Below are 26,386 nucleotides of genomic sequence, written 5' to 3'. Positions count from 1 at the left end.
CTCATACCAAAAATTTACTTTCTGTATTCATAAAATAAAATTCTTATTAGAAGAAACAAGCACAAACTATAAAAGTACATTTTTAAGAGTAATAATTTCTTTTCTTTTTTTCAGATTTTTTAAAATGGGAAGGGAAAATCAGAAATATCTGACATCTGAGTGCTCACCAGCAGCTGGTCCATGTGGTCGTATTAGTGGTTCAGCTGTAAGATGAAAGCATTCTCAGTCAGGGCTAGTAGGTCAGCTGGAGGGGCTCCACACGTGGTCCCATCATGAGTCAAAGCTGGTTCAGAATGAGTCTCTCCAATTAAGTTGATGCTGCAGGCCTCTAGTCTTTTCAGCCACTGGGACTCAGTGACAGATCCCACATTAAACATTAATGTCTAGTTGACAACTACTGAGCTCTGAATAAATTCAAGTTTGGTTTCTGGTCAGCTGTTTCCCAAAGAATATCTTTAGATTCAAGACAAAACCACACAATACAAAATTGATGCTGGGATTTCTTTAATGACTGAAATATGAATCAGTTCAACACAATGACACATATTCCAAACGCTTTAATACATCCTGAGATTAAGGAACAGCGCACTTCAAAATTACAAGCAAGCAGGATGTTATATTTAAAGGTGCACAGATCAGTGTCTGCCGCCCCATCACCAGGAGGTCTCCTACTTGGGGCTGAAGCTCAAAAATTAATTTTTAATTTGAGATTTCTTATTAAGACTTTGTGTTATGAAGACATATTATATTTTATGTATATATTCAAAGTGTTTGTGGGATGTAGTTACTGTTTTGCCTTTTATTATAGGTTTAGTTATTATTGTTATTAACTCAATATGTTCGGCATACACCTTCTATACCTCATTATTCCTAATCAAACACAAAATTGATTTAGGTCTTTTGTAGATCAGGGTGATGGCATAATTTTACAATACATCTTGTACAAAAACTCTTGTTTTGTTTTTTGTCTCAGTAATTAATCATGTTGACAGTACAGTAATGCTTTTCCTTGGCCACATAATGTAAACATCATTTAAAAACAAATACTTTACTACTTTTAAATTGATTTCTCTTTATCTTGGCCGAATGCTATGTTTAACTACAATCATGGCTTTGTTCCAGTGGAGAAGGATGATGCAGGATGAAGAACATGATGAAGAAGATTTGTTGAACGTTGCATCTGTAAAGTTGAGCATAAAAAACAAAAAGGAAAAGTGCTTTAATTTTCCGATTTTTTTTTTCATTCACTGCAATGTACAGCTGAAAAGTTTCCACACTACCCAGGAGTTATAAAACCCAATATGGAACAGGAAACATTAAGTTTGTGTTCAAATTCCTTCTGTACAAGAAATAATCATGTTGTCTTAATAAACAAATAATTAATACACATTTTAAATACTTTGTGTGGTCAGTTGTATTTATGTTTTCCTAAAAGTTAAAACCAACTGGCCCAAATGTATGCGTTTTCCCATGATTAAAAGAAAATGTAAAAACTTTGATTTCTCATTTTGCTTAAGCAGAAAGATAACTTGAATTTAATGTTGTTCATTGTGCTGTCATAGTACTTCAGCATGTCAAGGCTGATGTAAAAGCTGCATTTAACTATAGATTACTTTGCGATGCAGATTAAACTGTTTAAACAATTCAGAGCGAGTAATATCAGGATAATTATATGATCTCTTTTATGGATAGTAGAAATATTCAAAGAGCCACAGAGCAACTTAGTATTTGTTATATTTATGTGAACGAGAAGCCAACCAATGAACAAATTGTATGTATTTTTTAAAAGATTTTTCTGGGCTCTGATGGCCTTTATTAAAAGTAAAGAGAACAGGACAACGAGAACAAAAAATGGGATGACAAAGCAAACGAACACCATGTGTCTGGACTTAAACCTGCGTCTGCTGCAACAAGAACTTTCAACTTCTATACATAAGGTGATGTCCTCATGCACTCAAAATTCATTGATCCAGTTTTCTATACCTTCTCTTTTCAATTTAAGTCCAATCCAATATGTGAATGATAAATATTCCTGCTGTGAGGTGATGGTGCAATCCACCACACCACCGTGCAGCCCACTCCAAACATAAGAAAAGGTCAAACTTACTATATGCTAGTCGACACTTCTCTTCCTTCTGTAAATAACTGAAAGACATGAGATTAAAGTGGCATTAGATAAATCATGTGTACTGCAATGTTTGGCTAATATAAGGTTTGGGAACCTAAAATTCCCCCTAAAAAACTTGTTCACATGTATGTGGGATCACACACTCACCTGTTCCAACGTTGCTTCCTGAACAAATGACTAAAAGAGCACAAACACAAAAATTCAGCGTGTTGTCATCTGCCATAATTTTCATACATTTACACTATCCAATACTTTGTTTTGTTCCAAGTTAAAGTTATTTTTTAATGAAAACACATGTTTGCATATTAAAAACTTTACACGGCATGAAAGAAAATTATGAAGATGATTAGGACAGGGTTCAGATTTTTTAACAAAATTGTACAGTGATACCTGAGAACAGTCTTTGAGGGCAGAACAGCACTTTGCTGCCATCTGGTGTGAGCGGGGCCACCGTCACACGATAGACGTCTCCACACTGGATGTTGCTAACGTCACAGCTGTTCTCTCCGGGAGCAGCAGTGCAGGTGTAGTTGCTGATGCCTCCCACCATTTCTGCGATGGAGCTGTGGCTGCTGCTGGTGCTGCGCCAGTAAACCTGCAGGGAGTTATTGCCCAGCATGTACAGCCTGACACCTGATGGGCAGCAGGCACCTGTAAGAAAGACACAACCTGATGAAGCAATGTGTTTGTTGTTGCTTCATTATTTAAAAGCATACTAGCGTTTACCTCATTAATGACAAGTCCCTTTAGGGTTTATACGTTACCACTAATATAATTTAGGTTTAATGCTACACTAGGAAAATAAAATCACATACAGGTTTTCTCATATGCTGTGTGAAATATGTATTTTGTAGCGGTTGCGGGGACTGGCTCTATGGAGAGGGTTGTTTGCAATAAATATATATGTTCTGTTATTAATGTTTCTGTCATTCTTGATTTAGCCCATTTCAGATGACTTCTGTTTTTTAAATCTCATTATGGCCAGAGTGCCAGAAGAAAACATGACTCACTGGATGAGAAGCCCTGATAAGTGCAGTTAGACATGTGCCCGCTCTGGCTGAAGGCTTCCATAGTGACAGTGTAGTTTGTTCCACAGGTGATACATCCCATCAGGCAGTGGGAGTCCTGAGTATGGCAGCGGGCATGACCACGTGATGATGTCAGAGAGGTGATGAAGGAGTGCGCCCCTTTCGAGTGAGACCACGAGACGTTGGTCATCGCCTGAGTGACCTGATCTACTGCTAGATTCACTGGGCAACAGGGCTCTGTAAGGGACAATAACACATGAGGATGTAGAAGCTTAATAATTACTTTATAAAGTCTTATAAACTTCTTACCTGTTTCTAGTGAGGCAGAGTAGCTGGGTAAACTCTGGCCAGCAGTGCTTGTTGCTATGACACTGAATTCATAGGTTGAGCCACAGGGAAGCTCAGTGATATCACAGCTGGTTCCACTGGTGGTGCAGGTGTGTCTGCTTCCATCTCCATCTGCACTCACAGTGTAAGTAGCAGCCCTGTTGTTTACAGTCCAGCTCACATTGATGGAGGAGGAGTTTTTTAGATTCAGCTGCAGATTTGTTGGCATGCAGGGAGCTGATGTGAAAAAAGAAAAGAGGAAAGACACTTAGGGGATACTTATTTGTTTATATTTAAAGTATTCTATTAAAGTATTTTTTTACAATTAGTTCTTCATTTAAGTTCAAGTAGACAAACTTGCCATTTTCATTCATTTAAGAAGGCCATGTCATAAAGCATAAATGTTTTTGGCTATTAAGAAAAAGATTTAATACAAATGCTTTTGGACTGAATGGTTTTTTGAATATACAATCCAGAAAGATGATTTGTACTGTGCTTTATATTTTGTATGGGAAATGGTGTGTTAGCTGAAGATTAACTCCATAGAGAGAAAGGCATGAATTACTGTAAGTGCAAAACATATAAAGATATCAACTGGATGCATACCTTTATAAGAGTGAAAATTTTTTACCTGTGTCTTTGGTGTGGGCTTTGCAAGCATGGTTGCATCCGCTAATTTCGTTGCAGGGTATCACCACAACAGTGTAGGTGCTGTCACAACTTAGATCAGAGAGGGCGCATACTGGTGCTGTGTCATTACAGAGAATGACTGCTGAACTGTCTGCAGCCCAAGTCTCATACAGCTCTGCCCCCCGTGAGGCCGTCCACATGATCTCAAGAGTGTCAGTGCTCACTGCCGACACCGACACGTCCTCTGGACAACAGGGTACTAAAACACACAGGTTGGAACACAAACATTTATATGTGGCTGTAAAGGTCTGATTTAGACACCACATCTGCTGTTACATACCAGTGGTGTAGTTGAGTACTTTTCCTGGAGGACTCCCACCAGCCAAGTTGAATGCCAACACAGACATCAGATATGTGTAGCCACAATTGCAGTAGAAGGTGCAGTTGTTGTTGATGTTGTCGCAGGCCTCCTCGTTGCCATCAGTCTTCTTGATGAAGGCCACGTAACTGTTGGCATAGGGCACTGTGTTCCATGTCAGCGTGCAGTTTCCTTCTGATGACTTCACAAGTGCCAGAGACTCTGGTGGGCAGGGGACTGACGGCACAACACAGTCAAGCTCAGTCATAGTTACACTCTTGTGTGTTTTTCTTGTCATATGTGTCAAGCTATCATAGCAATCACAAACATATGACTTCAGTTTTAACACAAATTAGTACATGCTTCTGTATTTATCTAAATATATATGTCCAATATATCTTACAAAGATGGTGGTATGTTAAAATAAATTGAAAACCGAAAGGAGAGCTTTATTAAATTTATTGCTACGTCCACACAAAGCTGTGCTCGTTTGTTGTCAGTGGCTTGTAACACCCAAAAAGCTATGTTAGTATAAACAGTATCTATTAAAACTAACAGCTCAACACATTCATATGTCTGATACTGACAGGTGATGAAGACCACTGGGGTGGAGGGGTGGCTAGGCCCTGCATCGTTTAAGGCGGTGACCTGGATGGTGTGTACTTCTCCACAGCCAACTGCAGACAGGATGCAGAAGCCAGAAGTGGTGTTACAGGTTAAGCTCTGGTCACTCCTCACATGATACTCAATGGGTCCTTGAACCCCCTGGTCCAGTTGCCAGGACACGTAGAGCCCAGCCACATCATTATTCATCTCCACAGACACGTTGACAGAAGATGGTGTTGGAGGTCCTGGTTAAAGACAAAAAAAATAATGTAAAGTCAAACAGAAATGGAGTACACTTATCTACCATATTCAATTTTGACATACTACTGATGTTTATTTATTTATTGTTTTCATTGTACACACTTTGCATTTAAAGTGGTGCTTCCTGAGCTTTTTCTGCCGAGCCCCCTTTTCATCAACAACAATAATGTCAACCCCCACCCCTGTACTGTCATGCCTGGGGCAAGATTTGCCTAATCATATTTTGTTGTCTTTTTTTGGTAGTTAAAATCTCTGATGTTGATTTATCATTGTTTGCCCATTGGTACTTTTACAAATTTTTCCATGTTTTGCTAGCAGTGAAAAAACTATAAGCTTTAATTAACCTAGCCGTGCCCCTTCTGGGGGGCCCGCCCTCCAGTTTGGGAACCACTGATTTATTGGAACATATTACTTTTCTTCCACTTATCTCTTAGGGACATTAGTTATTAGGGACCTTTTTAAAGCTCTTGAGCTGAATAATTTGAATGTGACTGGAAAGGGTTTTGCTTATGTAGGAATACCAAAGTCCCAGTTTAAGTCAAGTTTAAGTTAAACTTGAACTGTTTAGTATTTTTCCATTGCTGTATTAATGCATTATAACATAAACAGTGCTCATTAAAAATGGCCTCTACTTCATATTATACAGTAGAATTTATATATAATTATACAATATGGATTTTGGAATCAGCTCACACTGTATTTCAGGCAAAGGCCTGGTGGATCGTTTTTTAAAGAACTGATCTAGAAGTCGCTTCACTAAGCACAGGTGTTCTTTTTATTGGTATACTTTTGTTAAAGTTGGTCTCAACCTTACTGCATTGGTATTTCAAAATTAATTTGCTCCCACAAAGGTCAATACACAAAAATAAAGGTTCAACTAACTAATGGCATTATCATTATTATTATTTATTATTGATGTTGTGATAATGTCTGGCAGCCTGTCCAGGGTCCATCTTGCCTCTAGCCTGATAGCAGATGGGATAGATTTGAGCCTCTTTGCAACCCTGAATTGCAAGAAGCTGGTATAGAAAATGTACGGAAGGATACATGCAATGAAACGCTAATATTGTGACAGCAATGGATAAGACTGTCACTTTTAAGACATCACCTGACAACTTGTCACAGTTATGTCTTAATGTAAATTATCTTGTAAATTATCTTTATGAAAAGATGTGAATTTAAGGCTCCTTATGTTTAACATTATATGTCATATTGTAAACACACTGATTAAAACCAAAGACAGTGTTTCACTGTTTCCTTACGTGTTGTTTGGTTGACGTACACACTGCTTTCTCCCTCTCGGCCCTTTGGGTCCCATGCAAAAGCCTTGATGACGTAGACTGCCCCAGCATCCAGGCCAGAGATGGTCAGACTGGTGTTGGTCGTGTTGTGCTTCATTCGAATGTTAAGACCAAACTTGAATATGTACACAGTGTATTGGACAGCATGAGCAACAGAGGCCCAGGACACAATGATGCTGTCGTTGGTGGGAGAGGAGGTGGAGAGTTCAGGAGGAGGCAGAACTGTGAAGGAAAACATTTGACAAGTTTTAATGTGTGATATAATTTGGAGGTAATAGTTAAATAATCTAAGTACGAGAACATAATTCTTCATCATCTGAATAGTTGTAACCTTACAGGGTTGTCATTCAAATCTCTATTTTCTTCAGTTAAACAAAAACAAAACTGAGGTGATGCTCTTTGAAGCCAAAGAGAAACGATTAAAGGTTATCACAGAGTTCCAGTCTATACACCTAAAAACCACCAACCAGGCCAGAAATCTGGATGTATTGATAGACTCGGACCTTAACTTTGAGAAACACATTAAGGGAATCACAAAATCAGCCTACTATCACCTTAAGAATATATCAAGGGTAAAAGATCTGATGTCTTGGGAATGAATGGATAAAACATACTCTGAAGGTCTGGATGGAAGTTAAGAAAATGTTAAATGACACAGGATCACTATCCCGAGCTATGCCAATAGTGGGTAATATAGAGTTTCCCCCCTCCACATGGGACCATGGATTCAGAAGATGGGCCACTAAAGGTCTCACCACTCTTAACCAATTATTTACAGAAACAGCTTTTAAGTCTTTTTCTCAGATTAAGGAGCAGTTTGATCTTCCAGTAAATGATATGTATAGATATCTCCAAATTAGGCATTATATTATGAACCATAAAGAGAAAGAGAGAATTTGCAAAGCTCCAAATGCGGTGTAAAAGTACTTTATTACTATTATAGAAAAGAAATTTCCAACAAGAGGACATGTTTCCAATTTATATAAGAGGCTTTCGCTTGATGTTACCCAGAATACGTGGAATATAAAAGAGAAATGGGAGTTGGAGTTAAATATCTTAATAGAAGATGAAATATGGGACAACCTATGTAAAGGCAGCCATAGAGGTATTAACAGTCAATCATGGAGAGAATTTGACTGGAAATTAAAGGTTAGATATTTTCATACCCCTCTGGTAATCTCCAACTTTGTAAAAAATCCTTCAGCGGCACTTTGTTGGAGAAATTGTGGGAAAGTGGGCGACCACACACACATATTCTGGGATTGCCCTGTTATTCAGGCATACTGGAAAAGCGTCAAGGAGGAGCTTGAGAAAATTTTGGAGATGGAGGTCCCATCAGGCCCTCTGTTTTATTTACTAGGCGCTATATCAAACAATGTTTTCAGTACAAATCAAATATATATTCTACGTATATTGTTATTGGTTGCAAAAAAAAATAATAACTGTGAATTGGAAAGCTTTGAAACCCCCAACTATAACTGAATGGAAACAGAGAGTCAAACAGGTATATATGATGGAACATATGACCTCTATTCTACAAATGAACACTGATCTTTTTAATCAAAGGTGGCGTTGTGTTGAAAAGCATCTGGTAACTTGCTAAAAAGGGTTTGTTGTATCTGTAAAGTGAAAGGTATGATTTCTAAAACGCCTTGTCCTGCAGATTTTGTTCCACGAATGTGACGAAATGTTTTTGGGAAAACAAAAACATTATTTTATTTTCATTAGCAATGGTATTGTAAAGCTGTGTACGTGTCAGGGACTGCTTAAATGTTCATTGTTAAATCTTATAATGTAAAAAGTAAAATAAAAAGTTAAAAAAAAAAAAAAAAAAAAATCTGATGTCTCAGCAGGACCAGGAAAAACTACTCCATGCTTTCATCTTTAGTCGGCTTGATTATTCTAACAATGTTTTTACAGGTTCTACCTAAAATAAATCAATTAGGCATCTGCAGCTTATTCAGAACTCTGCTGCTCGAGTCCTCACTAGGACCAAGAGAGTGGACCACATCAGTCCAACTCTGAGGTCTTTACACTGGCTGCCTGTTTGTCAAAGCATAGACTTTAAAGTTCTGTTGCTGGTCTATAAAGCTCTGAATGGTTTAGGACCAAAGTGACCTCTTGACCAAGTATGGACCTACCAGAACCCTCAGGTCATCTGGATCCAGTTTCTTACCAGTTCCTAAAGTCCGAACCAGACATGGAGAGGCTGCATTCAGCTTCTGTGCTCCACATGTCTGGAACAAACTCCCAGAAAGCCTCAGTTCAGCTGAAACACTCTGTTTATTTAAATCCAAGTTAAATACCCACCTATTCTCTTCTGCATTTCAATAATTTTTATTTAGAAGTCCAAATCTGCTTCTGGTTCATTACAGCTGGAATCTTTAAACTTGATTATGTTTTGATACTGTCTTTCCCCACACTAGAACTTTAGTTCTTGCATTTTATCTATTTTATTTTAGCTTTTTCTTTCTGTTTTTATTTAATTAACTTTATTTATTTTAATCTTTGTTTTTTTAACACGCTTGTATTGCTTTTTGCACCCTGCTGTAATGTTTTTTGAATTGTCTTGTACATGAAATGTGCTATACAAAAAAATTTGCCTTGCCTATAAGCTCTAGCCACAGTTTGTTTATTGTGTGAACTTATGTGAGATATAACTTGGCTTGCTGCTTATTTAGCTATCATGTTAAAAATATTTAAGATTTGTACCTAAGTTTTCAGGGGTCATAAATCTTGAGTGAATTTGGTCTGACTCAGATCTTAGTCACAGCACTGGGGGTCATATATGACACACATAAGCACTAAAAACACTAAACTTCTGTTTAGAATCTACAATCCATAATAATAAGCAGTAAGAATAAAAATATAAAATTGATTTGAGTGAGTTTTTCTTTTTGGACTCTTAAGGATCAAATGGTCCCCTGGGGTGGGAGTGGAGATGAACTGTGTACTAAAGATGAAATCATCTCTTTGTGTTTGCTGTACAGGGGGTCGGGTATAGTTACCATTGAATCAGGAAAGGCCTGCAGGGGTGCTGATGCATTTCTCGTGTAAGACAATCCTAGATATTAAGTGAAGATGTATATAGGGGTTCTGCTATGGCACAATATGTCAGATCAAGTGACTTCTATAGGGCATGAGGACAGATGAGAAGAGTATTGTTTCTTAGTAAATGTGACTTTTTTTTCTACAGACCAGCCCTTGGGAGTTCTTTTTCTTTTTTTTCCAAACTATTTTGTTTCCAAGCAGTGGAAGAGGTAACATGTGAAACTTCTTCACAAGGATAGATACTGTAAGATGACACATAACAATACCTGTCTTTGCAGTAACAGGAGTTGATGGCTGGCTGTGGCCCACGTTGTTAGCAGCCATGATGCTGAGTGAGTACTCTGTGAATGGGCTGAGAAACTCAATCTCAGCTGGAGAGGAGAACACTGTGTCTTCTCTGAAGAAGCCATCAGTGTTCATAATTCGTATGATGTAATAAATTGCTCCAGATTTCATGTTAAACTCTGCTATCAGGGTCCTGCTATCCTTTGGCTTGACAGTTGTGATGGGATCCATTATATCAGGGGCTAAAATGAACATAACAGTTTGAATGAGCAACGACATCCAAGACAACGACACATGTAAAATAAAAGAAAAAAGAACCTATGAAAGCATTACAATTTCCTTATGTTATAAATATAATTTTTTTTTTACAATATTAAAAAAAGTAATATTCCATATTTGAATCTGCTTTTAAAATCTGTTTTTGAAACACCAAATACCAACCTAAACTGTATTGTACAAACTTTGTAAAGTATAATAAGTTAAGGTCTAGGATATTAAACAAGAATTAAAACAGAGAAAAAAAATATAATTTTATAAAGTACCTAAATAGAACTAATATAGACAGAAGAGTACCTCACCTGCTGATGTTTCAAGCGATACAGAGCTCAGTGTAGTTTGGGAAGCATCCAGAGCTTCAACTGTGAAGATATAAGGGACATCCTGGGACAGGACGCTGATGGAGCCCATCACTGTGTTCGGACCAAATGTGGCAAAAGCAATTGGGTTGCCTGGTGAGCTTTTGAGAGCTGTGCTGATCTTGTATGAAGCAGCTCCAGGGTACCTGGTCCATCTGAGAATCACAGTCTTGGATGTTGCAGAGAAGAGGGATACTTGGATATCTGATGAGAGTATGATGATGCAAGATATGCAGGTCATTATATCAAATGTTTATAATACCAAGACACAAATTCTCTTACAAGCTGTTATGCTTTGTAATCAAAGTTCTGTCATTCTTCATTCTCATATGATAAAACATCCAGAGTGGGATATATGATAGAAAAGGACAAACAGTACCTGACTGGGCTGCAACCTGCAAATTTATAGAATAAACTGTTATTATTTTCATGTAATTGTTTAAAGTCAAATTTTCCTTCTATAATTACTCTAAGGTGATAATACTGTGTTTTAGGTTATTTTCATGCCTTATAAAAAAATGAGCTCTGTGGTTTAAAATCATTACTGTACCTGTGAGCATATGCTGAGTAAAACAAAAATCCCCAACCACTTCATAGCACCCATTCTTCACAACTGTTTCTGGGAGGTCTTCTCTCGTAGTTTCACTCTTTTAGTACCTTCTGGATGACTTTTTTAAAACACGTCTCTTTAATGGTCTCACCTATTCCTAAATATACATGGTGTATGTGCAAGGTGAAATACCAGCATCTAGCTCCTCCCAGAGTGGCAAATATCCAATCACACTGATACAAAGAAATGAACTTGGGACAGGTATGTGTTGAATAACTAGAAGCGCCTTTGTAGCTACAGGCATGATATTTTATATTGAAGAATGTAGCAACCGAAAAAAAAAAAAAAAAAAAAAAAAAAAAAGACTTTTCTCTCTAAGACTGTGAGAAGATTTATTAATTCTATGTAATAACAACAATATATTTAGTCTTTTAAAATCAAACAGATTTTTTTTTTTACATCTTCATTAAGTAGCATACAAGCATGCATTATATTTTTATGCTTGTGAATTTAAAAATAAGTCTGTTTCAATTAATCTCGGACTGCCTTTTATCCTCTATTTAACTTTGCGATTTTTTGTTGTTTCTGTCTTTATCAGAAACAACTTTCTTTCGTTTCTCTTAATGTTCGAAACATTTTAGATTCAATAAAAGATAAATAAATAAAAATAAAGGCACTTTTTGTTTAGCAGTAAGGAAAAAACCCCAGTCGCGCCTTGTCGCACACTTGTTGACGCTTTTGACGTCAGAGTCCGTGGACACGGGACCGACAGGAAGAAGAGGCGCAGTTGGGGAAAAGAAAAACTAAAGAAAACAAAATGGCAGCAGGCTCTGGACACGGGTTGAAAGGAATCGTTTGGAAAAGTAAGTCAGTTTCCCTAGTATAGCATTTCGTGGCTGTATAATACAGTGTAGGACTTCGTTATTTTCTTACGGGGTTTGGAACTACGTGTTGTTATTAATAAATAAGTATTGAGTGACTTTGCATCCAGGGAATTGCAGTAAAGGTTTCGTTCTGCGGCTTTTTGCAAAGAAAGGTCCTAAACTTTGGGACAAGAGTATAATCGATAGAGTAAACAACAACGAACCGAATTTAAAACTTGTTTGTCATGCATCTTCAGACATCTGTAGTATGCACTTTGTGTGAGTTGTCAGTGTGAGGTCACTGGAGCTCCACCTCATTTCTACATGCCAACACTGTCGGAATAACTGTCACAAACATGTCAACTTTACAAACATGCTCCTAATGACGACTTTGGAGTTAGCTCATGTCTGCTGAGCAGAGTGATATCGAAATACGCTGAAATAAGGGCCATATGGCGTTATACTGACCAAAACTAATCTCTAAAATGTATTAATTCATTTGTTTATTTACCTTCAAATAAAAAGCCTACTAGAAGAGCTCTTAAATGTGTTATATTATTTATGTTGATATAGAAGAATTTGTTATGTATCACTGATTCAATTGTCCTAAAATGACAGACTTGAATCAGTTTCTGAAAAATTCAATAGCTGCATTCAAATTATAAAAATGATAGATTCAGACAAATGAAGTTTGTCTGCGATCATCAGCTATTTGATTTCTACTTTTTACATTTAAAAAGCAGAACGATTATGTGTAGTTCTTTGTTAAAAAAAATAATTTTCAGAATTTGCCAAGGACACTAAAATCATGAGACACACCTCAAAGAACATTATACATTAAGCTGTAACCAGAAATGTTCTTATTAAAAAGTTCTTTATCTAACCAAAATATGTATAACATAATGAATTTTTGTATTGTATGGTTTCTGAAATGCTTACAGATACAAATTAAGAGTTGGTGCTATTTTGCTTTGATTTATAAAGCAGAATTTTGAACATTGGATGAAACCTGGTTTACAAACTATCAGGAATTAGCAGGAATGGCTATTACTTTTTCAATGCTTTATTCACAGCCAATAACCCAAATAAAATTTTAGTCCTATTTTTCCCTTTTAAATATCCAGAAGTGTGGCATATAAAAGTGCAATTGATGGGAAAGATCTGTCTCTAATTAAATTATTCGATACCGTTCTGGAAATTCTTCACAAAAACATCAGTGAGAAATGAATCCATAAAGCTTGAGTTGTCTTTTATTTATTATGCTGCAGCAAGAAAAATGGGTTCAACAACTACACAAGTTGTTTTACCACTCATTTTTCCTCCAAGAACGTTTTCACTCTACTCAAGGTCTCGGCCCATACCCTTCTCAGGCGACCCCTGCGAGGACTGAGTGCTTGGACAGTGCATCCGTGAAAACAGTGTGAGGTGGTCTTAACTAGATCTCATCTCGACAAGGCCACTGCAAGAGTCGGACTATAACCCAAACCAGGGGTCTGCAACCTGTGGCTCCGGAGCCGCAAGTGGCCCTCTGGACTTTCCACAATTGCCCTTAATACTATACTGGCTAAATGCTAAAGAACTAACTAATGTGTTTAAATATAGATATAATAACAAATGCAGGTTTATAACAATTTTTCTATTTTTTCATAGAATAAATGCAATGAACGTAATGACACTAAAAGTACCAATAAAAAAAAGTCTATATATATATATATATATATATATATATATAAGGTCTTGTCATTAAGTTGGAAACTATGGACTTTTTTTCTTTTTAAACATAATTTCTCTCATATATCAACATCCTATAGATGAAAGTCTATCGTCATCCTCTTTGGTTTTTCTTTATTTTAAAAATCTAAAAATAGAAATAAAAATGTGGTTCTTAAAAATGACAACAAATTTCCTATAGTAGATATTAATAAAAATTTTTTTACCTTTTTTCAAAAGGTATCATAACATCTTAAAGAGTTTTTTTTAGCTGGGCTGAGGGAAAAATGGATTCTTTGTCTTGTGAAGGTTGCAGACTCCTGACCTAAACTAATCTTCGTCTGGAGTCAGTTTCTGTTCTGCAGACTCTTTATAGACACGCGATATAAGTGCTATCTGTCTGGCATGATTCACAGATTAAATCATTGTATTAATATGAAGATAAATGTATATGAAAATGAGCAGAATATGAAGTGCCCTAACAATAGGTAGACTGCTTAGTCATGTTCTTCATGTTGGTTTGTTCTGTGTTTCCTACAGGACTAAAAGACACAATTATCACAGACTGCAGAAAATCGGAAGTATGGAAGGTAGGACAAAACTACAAGATTATAATTACATGAAATGATGATCTCCATATTACAGATTAAATTTAACTTATGGACTGTAACTGATAATATGCTTATTTTAAGGTTTGGTAACACAACTGTAAAACACTGTCAATTATCACAGATATTGATTCTGGATCCCTTCACCACCAAGCTCCTTTCATCATGCTGCAAAATGTCTGATCTGATTGCAGAGAAAATAACAAGTAAGTTTTCCATTGCTGCAAAACCAGTACTTTTTATGTATGGCATCATTTGGGAATAATAAAAGTCTTCATGTGGATTCTTTTACAGCAGCTATTCTTAAAATAAATATTTTGCTTCTTTAGTTGTAGAGGACCTGTACAAAAGCAGAGAACCTGTTCCTGAAATGAAGGCAATCTATTTCATGACACCAACATCCAAGGTTTGCCATCATATTCCTGCAGTGGTCATATTGAATAATAATTAAAGTTGTTTGTTTTTTTTCTGCCAAACTCTCCCTTAATGCTTTAAATTAATTTTTTTCACAGTGCGTGGATGCCTTTATTGCTGACTTCAAGTCCAAACCCAAATACAAATCAGCATATGTTTATTTTACTGACTGTAAGTAACTTATAATCGCTCTTTACAGCAACAGTATCATAACAGAAACTAAAAACTTTTTTGGTTCCACAGACTGCCCTGATGACCTGTTCAACAACATGAAGCTCTACTGTGCAAAGTACATACGTGTCTGCAAAGAAATCAACATCTCCTTCTTACCACAAGAGGCACAAGTGAGTGTTTGCAGCTTGCAGAGTGTGGTCTTTTTTCTGTACTGTTACATTTCCTCTTTGTATCTAGGCTCCTGTTAACTGAGGGGAAGTTCACTTTGTTTGGTGTTTTCTGGGTCGTGCTATTGAAAGAAAGAGATTTTAATGCTCTGAGCGAATAGTTCATGGGTGTTGGCTGCTTTAAGTCATGATGCAACTGTCTATTGGCTCGAGCTCAGTAGCTAGTTTGTTCACTCTACTTTTGCAATACAAAAACATCTGACGTGTTTTTAATGTTATTTTTTCATAATTCTGTTAACATTCAGGCGTTTACTCTTGGAACTGGGGGTATCATTAAGGATTAGAAAAATATTGATTTGGTTCTTTATCATATGCTTGTATAAAATGATCTACTACATGCTTTTAAGGTATTCACCTGTGATAATCCTGGGGCTTTCCGAAGCATCTACAGTCCTCACAGTCAAGACAAAAAGAAGACACTGGAGACACTTGCAGATCAGATCATCACTCTCTGTGCCACGTTGGATGAATACCCAGGGGTCAGATACAAGAAGTAATCCAAAGAAGATTTAGTTTCTGACCTTACAACATATTTCATTCCTCAAAACATAAGAACACCTTTTATAAGAAGGATATAGAATGTGGGACCTAACAGTAGCAGGAAGTAGGTAGGCTTTGGGTGAGGTAAACAAAAATAAAACTGTGCTGAAAATAGGGGGGAGATGTCACCTAGCTTTATTTCTTCTCTGCACAGCTGGCCAGACATCTGTCAAGTGGTAGTGGATGTCAAACTGTCTGTTTAAAAAAAAAAAAAAAAAAAATAGAAATTGTCAGACTCAGTCTCCACAATCTAATGTCAGAGTTAGGGGAGGTGGTAGTTTTGGAGTCAATTTATGCTTTTAATTGGCTGCCCAAACACTTTTTAGTACAACAGAATTGCTCCCTCAAAGCAGCTCACTTTGCTCCTGTTTAGCTTCAAAGGCAATGGATTACCGGTGAATATAAAGCCATGGAAAAGCTCTACGTAGCATAAAACTGAAATTTTGGATGTAGTCAACATGATCAATGAAAGAATTCATTACTATGTGTTAAAGGTGTTAAATGCGATTGACTGAATTTGTGACAAAATACTTCTGTCATTAAATTCTCTTGCTAACAATAATATCGTAAACAGAGATGGAAACATGGAGAACGCCAAAGTTCTTGCCGAGTTGGTTGACAACAAGCTGGCTAGACACTACGAGCTGGATGACAGTGGTAAGAAAAAGGTGAGACACCAGCTGAACAAAGACTGTTGATAGAATAAACAAAGTCTTAGCCTCTGTAGTAAATGAGAGCCTCAAATTGCAGTGTTATTTTCCACATCTTGTTTACAAAAGTTATATATATATATATATATATTTAATAAATATAAAAAAATTAAGCAAACTTATCACAAGAAATGAAAAAAAAAAAAGCTAGAGTAAGTTTTTGTATATTAAACACACATATATTTCATTTCTTTCTACAGGTAAAGACCCCGGCCCAGCTGCTGATAGTTGAAAGAGGTTTTGACCCTGTCACCCCAATCCTTCATGAGCTCACCTACCAGGCCATGGCCTATGACCTTATTGATATCCAGGATGACACCTACAAGTAAACCTTGCACTGCATTTCCTCAACTTAGAATTACACACATACTGTACTGTCTCACATTTTCACGCTGATAGTTAAAACCACTTATCTGGGTAATCTTGTGTCTAGGTACAAGTCTAAAGACGGCTCAGAGAAGCAGGCTCTGCTGAACGAGGATGATATGCTCTGGGTGAAGCTACGACATAAACACATCGCTGAGGTTTCAGAGTATGTGTGCAACATTTGGGTTATGGCAGTCTTATGTTGTCTTGTCACTCAAAGCCTGATATTTGTGTTTTCTTAAAATAGACAAATACCCCAGATGATGAAGGAAATATCTGCTAAAAAGAAACAGCCGGATGAGAAGGTATGGTGCTCTTGTTTATGCCAATGAGATTTCCTGAAAACTGTTTACAGTGTGCTTGAATTGCATATTTGTGTGAATGCTGTTAAATCTTGAGCTAGCTTCAGTCGATTTTAACAATTTTGGTATCAAAACGTTTAGCTCGTTCAGGAGATTCCTGCTTTTATTAAACTTTTTGATATCTGTTCAACTTTTAAAGTTATTGATCATATATTGATCTTCAGCTGCCATTGAAATCAATAGGATTTCAGCTCTTCAGCATTCAACTCCTTCAAAAACTTTCAGCTCTTAGAACTTCAGCATACTTTCAGCTAGAAACACCATTCAAACTTTAAACAACTCACAAGGGACTGGGCTATTAAACTTCTATTCAACTTATTGATATCTTCTACTCACTGAGTGCTCTCAGCTGTTAGGAGCCAGCTGACCTTTGACCTAATTCACACAGTTTTATTGATCCAGATTATGGACTTCTCACCTGGTTTTGCCTCCTATTGAGTCCACATATGTCTCTGTCTTCTCCTGTCTCCTCTTTATCCTTCTCATTACAACAGGCCACATGTCCTCCTCTATCTCTCCTCCTCTGTCTGTCCTCCCATCATGTCCTTTGCTCCTCAGTTACAAGATGGACTGTGTTTCAGCTGCCAATTCAACTCTGTTTCAGCTCTTTCTGCCTTTTATAATGATTTGTTCTACGTTCAACCAGTTCAGCACCTTTAATATTCAGTTTAAGTTTTAAATACTTTAACTATTGACTTCAGCCTCATGATTACTTCAGCTGATTCTTCAATAAGCAGACTTCAGCCATTTTCAGCCACGTTGAACTATCTTAAGCAAATTTTACTTCAGCTTTCCACCATTTCAACTACATTTAAACATCTGTTTGAGCTTCAAATCCTTCCAACAATTGACTTAAGCTTCATATATTCTTCTTCAACAACCATATTTCAGCCATCTTCAGCAATCTTAAGCACATTATAGTTCAACCTTTTACCCTTTCAGCACCTTTTAACTCCACTTTGTGTCACGGACTGCGGTGGAGGTGAGAACCCAATTGCAGCCAGACAAAAACAGGCCTCACAACAAAGTTCAGGGGGGCGACCCGGAGGCCGAGCAGACAAGAGGGTCAGATCAGGAGGGCGACCCGGAGGCCGAGCAGACAGTAGGGTCAGTTAAGAAGGCCGGCCTGGGGGCCGGACAGACCGGGGCAGAAGCTCCGGTGGTCGACATGGAGGTCGAGAAGACTTGGGCCGGACCTCTGGAGGACGACCTGGAGGAGGCGCAGACAACAGGGTTTCTGGCGGACGGGCAGGCTTGGACCGGAGCTCCGGACGGGTTGAAGGCTGAGCAGGCTGGATCGCAGGCTGGATCTCCGGAGGCTGAGCAGGCTGGATCTCCGGAGGCTGAGCAGACGGATTCTCTGCAGGCTGAGCAAGCTAGATCTCTGCAGGCAGAGCAGACGGATCTCCTGCAGGCTGAATCTCTGGAAGGCGGACTGACTGGGACCGACTCTCCAGAGGGCTCAACAGGCACCATAACGCGACGAGCCCTGGAACTAGAGAACATAGCATAGTCAAATTGTCAACCTCAGGCAGCGAGGTAGGAGCGATCTCCTCGGCACCGGGGACCAGAAGAGGAAGAGGAGCGTCTTGACCAGGGACCTCCTCAGGAACAGGGACCAGAAGAGGGAGAGGAGCGTCTTGATCAGGGACCTCCTCAGGGTCAGGAACCAGAAGAGAGGTGTCACATCCGTTGACCCCCTCAGGAACAGGGACCAGAAGACAGGCGTCACAACCGGGGACCCCCTCAGGGACAGGAACCAGAAGAGAGGTGTCACAACCGTTGACCCCCTCAGGGACAGGAACCAGAAGAGAGGTGTCACAACCGTTGACCCCCTCAGGAACAGGGACCTGAAGAGACTGGCAGGACCTGGGCGTCGGCGTGGGACGCCGAAGAGCTGGGCAGGACCTCGGAGCTGGCGTCGGACATTGCAGTGCTGGAGTAGGCCTGGGAGCTGGCGTGGAGTGCTGAGGCACTGGAGCTGGAGGCGACAACGGAGACGTGGGCCTGGGAGCCGGTGTGGGGTGTTGAGGCACTGGAGCTGGAGGTGACACTGGAGACGTAGGCCTGGGAGCTGGTGGCGACGGTGTGCAGTGAGGTCGTCTACAGCCTCCCCTCCTTCTACCTCCCGTCGCAGTTCGTGCAGACCCATGTGGTGTGGGTCTGCCTGGCGGTGTCCAGATCACCAGTCTGGACCCCCAGAATGGGGATCTCTCAGGGGAATCCTCCGTCGGAGAAGTCCGCCACTCAAGCCAGCTCACCCTTTCATCTGCCTCATCTGAATGAGACCAGTCCATGTCAGAAGAATCACCCATCCAGGGATCACTTCCCCATAGCCATCTTTCCAGTACTGCAGATGGAATGAAGGGAGGGCCCACTTGGTCAGTGCTGAGCCGGTTCTTTCTGCCTGCTGGGTCCTTTTCTGGTTAGATCCTACTGTCACGGACTGCGGTGGAGGTGAGGACCCAATTGCAGGCAGTCAGGGCAGGAGGCAGAATCGCTGCAGGTGAAAGGTTTATTTCCCAAAACTCAAGACAAGGAACCACACAAGACAGGGATAATCCATACAACATGTACCACATATGACCACATAAGAGCACATACGGAAAAAACTAACAAAAACCAAAAACCCAAACCATGATCTCAAAACAGAAACTAATGACAAAAACCAGAACCACAACCCAAAACTACAACCAGAAAAATGACGAACATGACCCCCACACAGCCCATGATCGTGACACTTTGAGCTTTAAGTCCTTCAGCTTTTCACTTCAGCTTAATAAATACTTTTTCAAAAGTCACATTTCAGCTATCTTTCACTATCTTCAGCCATCTTTCAGCATTTCATTCCATGACAGCATTCACACATGCTGTTAAGCAAATAACAGCTTTTTCTAGTTTACATTAAACATTGTGTTTTCCTCAGATCACAATTAGCAATTTGGCGCAAATGATGAAGAAGATGCCTTCATTCCGTAAACAGCTGAATCAGGTATGAACCAATAAAATTACGGCAACTGTAACACTTGATTTATACTAAGTTAGTGTTTTTTTAACAAACGTTCTTCCAGTGATTGGTCTTGACATTGATTGTAGGACAAATGAACCACTCCTTTTCTCCTTTGTCATGGTATTAGCAGGGAAACTAACTGAAAAGGAATAACCTCTGATGGTTTCTTTTTCTTCATGCCTTATTCTTTTAGAAAACTATCCATCTGCAGTTGGCTGAAGACTGCATGAACCAGTTCACAAACAACGTGGAAAAACTCTGCAAGGCTGAACAGGTCTGTCTCTTTTCTGTTTTTTTTTTTTTTTTTTTTTTTACCACAGTGGAGCAGAGAGAGTCGCTGTCAGAAACTGCTGTTTAGTTGCAAATGTTTTGCTACCAGCTTTAACCACACAGCTCTTCTAGTTCCACCAGTCTCGTGTCTACTTCACCACTGCTGGGTGAAGTGAAAGGAGCTAAGCCTAAAGCTAGCTGCTAGTAGCTACCGGTTAAGTGATTGGAGCTAACCCTGAAGCTAGCTGCAGTTTCACCCAGGAGTAATCACCTCTGCCGCCTCCCAACCTCTGTGTGGAAGCAGAAAGTTTAGCAGCTGTCCGAGTTTTCACCGATAGTGGAGGCAACAGACCAGAGCGGCACGGTTACTAACCCCTCAGAAATGTTGCTTCAGGAGCAAAAAGACCAGATGGAAAGATTAGGAAAATAACTGGTTTTGTTGTTGCAGAATGCTCCTGTGGGTGCAGTGTTTAGCTCAGGTAGCACTGCAGGCCCTTAAAACAAGCCCCTTCCCCCGTCCCACTTTCTCTTCTACCTGCTGAATAATACAGGACCCTAGAGCCCACACAATGTTAAAACTATAACAATGTAAAAACACTTGTTTATGGAACACACACATATACAAATAACATCTCATACATGTTTTACCATTTTCCATTTGGAGATAAAGTATTTTTTTAATTTCATCATTGATGACGTTATGATGGTGTCAGGACTTATTAACTAATCGTTTTTGAAAGGCCTGACTAGTCGACTAAATTACCTAAAATGCCCATCCCTACTTGTTTTATAATACAAAAGTAGTTCTGTGAAATTGGTTTAAAAATAATTTAGGGAAGAAGTAATCTTTGTTGTCAGTTGTCAGTTTTTTGGAGTTTCCAAATGTGGTCAACTGTGCTAAAAGTGCTGTACTTGCACAAAGTAACTTATTCCTCTATTTAATACTCATTGTCAGTAACCATTGTGACCCGCCTCTCAAAATTCAACATTGCACCACCACAATTAATGGTATGACTACTTCATAAGTGAACAGCAAGTGTGGAAAAGACAGATCTCATGGAAGTTTACTAAGATTCCTCATGATGAGTACTTTTCTGTAGCAAAATCTAACCTTTGCTTTTCAGAGAGTCAGGAGAAATGTGTTAGCTGTATTAGTAATCTTCCAGATGTAAGATATGCTGTGTATTTTCTGTGTAGGACCTTGCAGTAGGTGCAGATGTGGATGGGGTGAAGGTGAAAGATCCAATGAGGACTCTGCTGCCTGTTCTGCTCCACCCATACAGCACCTATGACAAAATCAGAGCTGTGCTGCTTTACATCTTCAGCCTCAGCGGTAAAAACAAAAATAAATTAAATAAAAAAAAAAAAAAAACAACCTCAGCTCAGTTCACTATCTTTTAAAGAATTTAACAGATTTCAGATTTTTATTTGTTTATTAAATCTGGTATTTAGAAACAATTATACAATTTCATATTTGCAAATACAGTAGTGATACAGTCTTGATAAAATTTTCCATTTGTATTTATTTTATTCTAAGAGATCATAAAAGAAATTTAAAGCCAAAAAATATCTTTTATTGTTTATTTTTTGTTTGACTAAAATGTTGCAGCTGCAATAAAACATCACAGGATTGTCACTTTGGTTTGTGTGTCTGGTGTGTGTAATCACAGGAACAACAGATGAAAACTTAAGTAAACTTATCCAACATGTCAAGATTGAGAGTGATCGTGAGTTTATCCTGAACTGGAAAGAACTGGGCGTCCCGATCATCACATCGGTTCGTTTAGAAGATTGTCTAATTCTATGCTTGTAATTGAAACTGATTGTAACTGTGATTTTTACCACATATTGTTGTACATTTGTTTTCAGCCTAGTTTCTTCTCTCGCAAACCAACCCGGCGGGATCGTTCCCAGGATGAGAGGTACACCCTCTCAAGATGGACTCCGGTCATAAAGGATGTGATGGAGGTCAGTGAGATCATGATGTGAAAAAACATAGCACTAAAATCTTTGCTTTATTCACTTTACATGCAGCTCGTTTTTTTTTTTTTAAAGTCTGTTTTAACCAACTTGAACATGTAGGTCAGTGTGCTACCCCAACCTCTCGCTGAACAATATTCATGAGAAAATTCTTCAAAAGAACCGTGGCAGCAGAACAAAGGGAGGCTATGAGATTTGGGTCATCAGATGTATACTGTTACGATTTTCTGTTTGTACATATTTGCATTTATAGTGCACAACAAAGGCAACACTTTTGTGTAAACTCTGGCAATGATCCCTCTGTTTCCATTTCCGCTGTTATCTGCTGCCTTTTATAAAGACACATACATATTAAAATACAGTTTTCTCACCTGCCATTTCACTCTGTCTTGTGGCTACATTTCTGGTGACTGTTTATATTAAGTCGGGTAAATGATATAAAATAGAAAGTATAAAATATGGAGAAAAAAAATTTAGCTCTTGAGACATTTGATTCCAGTTCTGAGAACAAGATGGGAAACTCAGTGGAGGAGGAGTTTCTAACATGTTGATTATCTAACAGAGGAACTCTTGGACATCAAACTTCAGTTGTTATAAGAAGCGTTATCAGAAATCCCTTCTGCTTAAAATGACAAGGAACAATTTTTAAGATCTTATCTGTGACAGATTTTTATGTGTGTTGTCCTCATTTTCACCTCTGCACCTTTGCACCTGATATTCTGTAAAATGCAGTGAATCTTTTTCCTGTCACGGCAGAAAACAAATGAGTTTTTGAATTGTGGCCATTGAAATAAGTTTAAACTGATTTCTGTCTCTGTATGTGACCATGAAATGATGATCCAGTGTAAATCTTTTAATACTGAGCCAATGAAGAGCTTCACAGCTGAATGTTTTCTTATTGCCTGCCTCAGTTTTGAATACATGTTGTAATTAGCAGCAGTTAATGTGTAATAATCACATTTCTACTTCTGAGAGGATTGGCACCAAATGCATACTTGTTTGCTGATTCTGAAGTCTAAATGACTTTAGCTCGAGTTAAGACGGATGGATTTTATTGCCTGGCTTCAATGTCTACATTTCTTTGAATTTCACTCATATGAAAGCTCAGTTTGCTTGCAAATGTCACTAAACTTGTCAGAAATGTGGATGGTTCCACGTTAAGACCTAGTTTCAAAACTATTTTATGCTGTTGCTCTGATAAGATGCTAAATGATAACTGAACTATTGAATATAATTTTTCTTGATGTGCATATGCATTTAAATACTTTCCATATTCATAAACAAAAGTCCATATGAATCCATGTCATGAGCTTACCAATTAGATTTGTTCTCTATAGGGCTTGAATTATGTTATGTGCTACTAAATTAAATCCTGTTACCTTCAGGATGCTGTAGAGAACAAACTGGACACCAGAGAATGGCCACACCAGTCTGAGTGTCCTGCTGCCTGGAATGGCTCCGGAGCTGTCAGGTGGGATTTTTTAAATGATCACACAAGACATGAGTCAGCAGTTTATGGGGGGAGGGGGGGGAATAACAAAAAAAAAAAAAAAACAAACTGTTTAAACAAGAGATACCTAAGACAGGTTTCAGATGTTTGCTGTTGCTTTCTTGCCAGGATGATGGTCTTCTATCTTTTTTTAATAATGTGAATGTGACCACTTCTTTTTCCAAATTTCTGTTAAATTTTGTGTTCATAATTTTCTGATGCCCTCCCTTCTCCACAGTGCCCGGCAGAAGCACAAACCCAGTGCTCAGGATGAACGCCGCTCTGGCTCACGTCTTATCATCTTTGTTATTGGAGGGATGAGTTACTCTGAGATGCGATGTGCTTATGAAGTCACACAGGCAGTGAAATCCTGCGAAGTCATCATAGGTGAGCATTAATACAGTGGTACACAAGGACATGGCTTTATTTCTCCACACTCAGTGAGATTTTAATCATTCAGTGAACTTATATATGGCTTAGATTTTGTTGGTAAACAGCTTTAATTTGCCTTTTGCCCTCTTAACATTGCATTATGTTGCTTGGTTTTATTTCTTGCTTTTTTCCACCCCCTGTTGTAGCCAGTTAGAATTTATAAAAGTGATTTTTGACCTCATAATTTGTTAACCTAATAGCTCTTTATCATTTGTATCCAGGTTCATCCCACATTCTGACCCCCACCAGTCTTCTGAATGACATCAAAGCCTTGAGCAAAGGCCCAATGGAAACCTTTACAGTAGAGGAAAGGAGTAATGCCTGAAAAATGTGGCCCCCATATAATATCTCCCTAAACTCCTACATTTCCTTACATCTCATGTTACTCAGAACAATGCACTCAACTCAACTTCCCTATTGGAATACTGAAGGGATTTTACCTTATGATCATCTTTATACCTTTTCTTCCCTTTTGCACATTTATAGTTATCAGGTATGCAAAAAACTTTTTCTTTTTCCTCTGTCATTTCACTTAGCAGGTCTTCTTATTGAATCACTAAGAGTGTGGCCTGTTTATTAAATGTATGGCGTTGTAATGAGATTTAATTAAATAGATCATATTAAAAGCCAGTTGTCTTTGTACTAAGAGCATTTTATGTAAAAGAACATGCCTAATATGTGTTTACCTTTTTCCTTAATGTATGATGTTGGTAATGTTACAAGCTGTATGGCCTCTGGGAAACATTCAGACAGAAAGTTAGTGGGAAAAAAAGCACAAAGGTGCTTATTTAAAAATATACTGTATGTAAGCACTGAGTCCCTGCTGTGCCTTTCTGACTTTACTATTCACTACTGTTTATACACACTTAATGTAATTTGAAGAGTGTTTTTAACAAAATACTTACACTTTTGAATTGAACAAATTACTAATAAATGATGTGTTTCAAATCTTTATAGTCATGTTCTGTCATTTGTGGACTGCTATATAGCTGATGTAAGTGCAAACAGTGATTTATACATTTAGCAAAGATAAATACAAGGAAATCATCCAAATACTCAGATGAGCAAGGTAAACTAAACACATTTGTTTAGAGGTGATTGTTAAAATGGTAAGGAAACCAATCTCAATCTGACATATTAGTACTACAGTTATATTTAGTTTTAGAAAAAGCTCTGCTTAATTGACAAATGCACAGTCACAGCCTAAATCTAGGCAACAAATTTCCCATGTAGCTGTTAGACAGCAGGTGAATTTTAAGGCAGGAAATAATGAGGCTTCTGTGTTACAGATCACCTCTGGCCTACTTATGTTGTGCTTCAGTCACATGCCATTTAGATGGATATCATGTTCAAGACTGCACAATGAAAATAATGCATAGTTCCTGTTAATTCATAGGGTAAAATGCTAGAGGTGTTGAATCTTTAATTTAGGACAGGACTGGGACTTTTATGCTTTAAGTGGTGAAGCTAACACTACATAGCTTGGGTATGAACTATGGAAATGAAGAGAGAGATGTTACTAAACTTTATTATGTAGTCAACCTTAAGAAGTTGAAAAATCATACTTAGTATTGTAAAAATATTTATATATTGAGAGGAGAATTTTCATCTTTCTCAGTTATATAAAGGATAAATAAAATGAAAATTATGACTGGATTTTTCTGATCATTAGATGTAATTAAGCTAATAGTATGACTCAGTGAGTCATAGTCAGAAATCGCAAACTTTTTTTTCTTTGTAGGCAAAAAGTGGAAAGCATACACTCACACATAAATTTATTTTGTCTGTTGGTCCTGTACTACAGTTCCTGACAGCACAAGTGTAATAAAGTTGTCATGAATGTCAAATCAATTATAAAGTTACTGCAGAAAGTAAAATATGTCAGAAAAGATACACAAAAAGACCACAGCCCTTATAATATGCTGCGTTTGTCCTCTATCGCCTAACTTCCACAATCCAGGCTAAAACAAAGTGTAGCAGGTCAGTTGCAGGAAAAGGGGTCAGGTGACATGAACACAAATACTCAAAGGGTGGTCCTGCTTCACTGATCCTTTACAAGAACACTTAGAGA

General features: G+C 38.2%; 2 protein-coding genes across 2 annotated transcripts; one reads left to right on the top strand and one right to left on the bottom strand.

Annotated features, from left to right (window-relative positions):
• Nucleotides 1-819: 819 nt before the first annotated feature.
• Nucleotides 820-11,214, bottom strand: LOC121653028 (fibronectin type III domain-containing protein 7-like). The gene is made up of 14 exons (XM_042006210.1): nucleotides 11,161-11,214; nucleotides 10,990-11,005; nucleotides 10,554-10,814; nucleotides 9,957-10,217; nucleotides 6,601-6,861; nucleotides 5,059-5,322; nucleotides 4,454-4,708; nucleotides 4,115-4,372; nucleotides 3,466-3,720; nucleotides 3,139-3,393; nucleotides 2,519-2,779; nucleotides 2,276-2,305; nucleotides 2,108-2,145; nucleotides 820-1,180 (listed from the first exon to the last, which is right to left on the bottom strand). The coding sequence occupies exons 1-13, from the start codon at nucleotides 11,212-11,214 to the stop codon at nucleotides 2,114-2,116; spliced, it is 2,463 nt and encodes an 820-aa protein (XP_041862144.1). The 3' UTR covers nucleotides 820-1,180; nucleotides 2,108-2,113.
• Nucleotides 11,215-11,909: 695 nt separating this feature from the next.
• Nucleotides 11,910-24,663, top strand: stxbp3 (syntaxin binding protein 3). The gene is made up of 19 exons (XM_042006284.1): nucleotides 11,910-12,023; nucleotides 14,274-14,323; nucleotides 14,466-14,547; nucleotides 14,671-14,747; nucleotides 14,854-14,926; nucleotides 14,999-15,099; nucleotides 15,504-15,649; nucleotides 16,271-16,364; nucleotides 16,607-16,731; nucleotides 16,840-16,938; nucleotides 17,020-17,077; nucleotides 20,061-20,126; nucleotides 20,338-20,418; nucleotides 21,612-21,747; nucleotides 22,085-22,191; nucleotides 22,284-22,382; nucleotides 23,780-23,865; nucleotides 24,122-24,270; nucleotides 24,537-24,663. Exons 1-19 carry the CDS (start codon nucleotides 11,978-11,980, stop codon nucleotides 24,638-24,640), a joined length of 1,779 nt encoding a protein of 592 aa, XP_041862218.1. The 5' UTR covers nucleotides 11,910-11,977; the 3' UTR covers nucleotides 24,641-24,663.
• Nucleotides 24,664-26,386: the final 1,723 nt, after the last annotated feature.

This window comes from Melanotaenia boesemani, chromosome 14, assembly GCF_017639745.1.
Source record: "Melanotaenia boesemani isolate fMelBoe1 chromosome 14, fMelBoe1.pri, whole genome shotgun sequence".
NCBI lineage: Eukaryota > Metazoa > Chordata > Actinopteri > Atheriniformes > Melanotaeniidae > Melanotaenia > Melanotaenia boesemani.
Note: the sequence above shows the minus strand (reverse complement) of the source record. Positions and strands in the feature narration are given on the sequence as shown.

Coding starts and splice junctions, on each gene's coding strand:
- stxbp3 (XM_042006284.1), top strand. CDS start 11,978: ATGGCAGCAGGCTCTGGACACGGGTTGAAAGGAATCGTTTGGAAAA. Junction 14,324..14,465: donor GAAAATCGGAAGTATGGAAG/GTAGGACAAAAC, acceptor CAATTATCACAG/ATATTGATTCTGGATCCCTT. Junction 20,419..21,611: donor AACTCTGCAAGGCTGAACAG/GTCTGTCTCTTT, acceptor TTTTCTGTGTAG/GACCTTGCAGTAGGTGCAGA.
- LOC121653028 (XM_042006210.1), bottom strand. CDS start 11,214: ATGGGTGCTATGAAGTGGTTGGGGATTTTTGTTTTACTCAGCATATGC. Junction 5,323..6,600: donor GTACGTCAACCAAACAACAC/GTAAGGAAACAG, acceptor GTCTTTAACCAG/GACCTCCAACACCATCTTCT. Junction 2,780..3,138: donor TTATCAGGGCTTCTCATCCA/GTGAGTCATGTT, acceptor TCTTTCTTACAG/GTGCCTGCTGCCCATCAGGT.